Source organism: Pinus tabuliformis, chromosome X, assembly GCF_031772625.1.
Source record: "Pinus tabuliformis cultivar Carrire ecotype Pingquan chromosome X, CPIR1, whole genome shotgun sequence".
In the NCBI taxonomy this organism is placed as follows: Eukaryota; Viridiplantae; Streptophyta; class Pinopsida; order Pinales; family Pinaceae; genus Pinus; species Pinus tabuliformis.
The window spans coordinates 1,440,251,898-1,440,253,503 of NC_142308.1; the positions used below are offsets into that span (position 1 = coordinate 1,440,251,898).

Sequence of the window (1,606 nt, forward strand, 5' to 3'; positions counted from 1 at the left end):
ATTTGGACAAGATTATGATAAAGTCTGTAGAATTTTTTGAAAATTTAAGTTATCTCAATTGAATTTCAATATTTTGAGTGTCCAAAGCTCCTGATAGTGCTGAATCGATTTCTATTATATAAAAATTCAAACACTTCAGGCTTTTAAAATTTTGAAATTTATTTTGGCCTGAACTACTTTCTAAATCTAAGACCTAATTGTGTACATTTTAGTTTTATCTATTTTCTAAATCTAAGACCTCATTGTGTACATTTCCGTTATAGTTTTATCCATTTTCGTTTGTATGATAAAAAGAAAAGAAGAAACAGAAAAAGGAAGATGTCAATTTCCATTCAGAGTAAGCTTTTTAGAAAATGTCCATAAAAATAATGCCTTGAAACCTGGGTTAGATTATTTGCAAATCAATTTCAAATTAAAAAAGGAAAATACATTTTAATATTAAAAACATTCATATACATATTGGGAAAAATGTCGCCTCTTCTCCAAATCTAAATCCAGTGAAACCGCTTTGAATATACCATGAGCTCTCAGATTGCTTTTGCAGAAGGGATTGGAATAGCGATATATGTTGGCCTGTCATTACCCGCCATAATGACAACTATTTTCTCCAGCGTATCATCTGAAGAAGGCGGCATGATATTCTCCAAAGTCTCATCTTTTTCACCCGACTCAGCAATTGAATCGCTAGTCTGCCTTGGGCTGTTATTCTCTTCTGAGTTAGAACCACAGGAGAATTTCAGGTAGGAGCAAGCTAGAACGATCAGAGCAAAAACTAACAGTGAGATTATGGAACCCACTCCGCCCAGTAGAAATGGAATGGGCGAACTCCATACTGAGGGGGCACCAGTATCAGAAAGCGCAGTAATATTTCTCATAGCGTTATATTCCCACAACACGACTCTTTCCCGACGATTTTGATTCCGGATACTCGGGATAGTCACTGCAAAGATCTACATTTATAACCATATTGGCCAGTAACCAATATTGGTATTAAGAATATTAAATTACATTGGATGGCGAAACAAATTTTATCAGATACGCCACTTTCTAAAAAACAATCATCTAATGGGCACACAATATATTCTCCAGATTTGCAACTATTTCCTGCACAACCAGTAGACCAATCTATTTTGTCGTTAGAGCGTCCAGCTGATTAAATTAGTTCACAACTCTACATCCATTATATAAAGCTCATTTTATATCTTGAGTAAACCCATTATATAATGTTTATTTTATTTCTCATGGTCCAGGGGGATGAAGAAGATAAGAGCTTTGGTATCCAGTTCGGAAACAATTTCATCATGTATTGCGAATATATCATACTGCCTGCAGGTTGAGCTGGGCGTCATTTTAGCTTCTCTGGTTGGCTGGTTAAAAGCAATCATTATTGTATTTTATGAGGATAAGCCATCTTTATGGGCGGGGACTCCCCAATATTCAAGGGATGGAATATATGTGTAGATACAGAATCGATCTTGGATCATGTCGATGACATGTTCAATATATAAAAATATGCCGTATATGTGTTTTTGTTTGTGGCCTAACCTAACAATATATTTGGGTCTCCTTGTGTGTATATGTTTCGGCCCTTTTTCTCTCAAGTCAT

The 1,606-nt window shown here is 35.3% G+C and overlaps 1 protein-coding gene across 1 annotated transcript; it reads right to left on the minus strand.

Moving 5' to 3' along the window:
• Positions 1 to 527: 527 nt before the first annotated feature.
• LOC149145435 (protein GLUTAMINE DUMPER 3-like) lies at positions 528 to 875 on the minus strand. The gene has a single exon (XM_089452449.1). It carries the CDS (start codon positions 873 to 875, stop codon positions 528 to 530), a length of 348 nt encoding a protein of 115 aa, XP_089308575.1.
• Between the last annotated feature and the right edge of the window lie 731 nt (positions 876 to 1,606).

Coding starts and splice junctions, on each gene's coding strand:
- LOC149145435 (XM_089452449.1), bottom strand. CDS start 875: ATGAGAAATATTACTGCGCTTTCTGATACTGGTGCCCCCTCAGTATGG.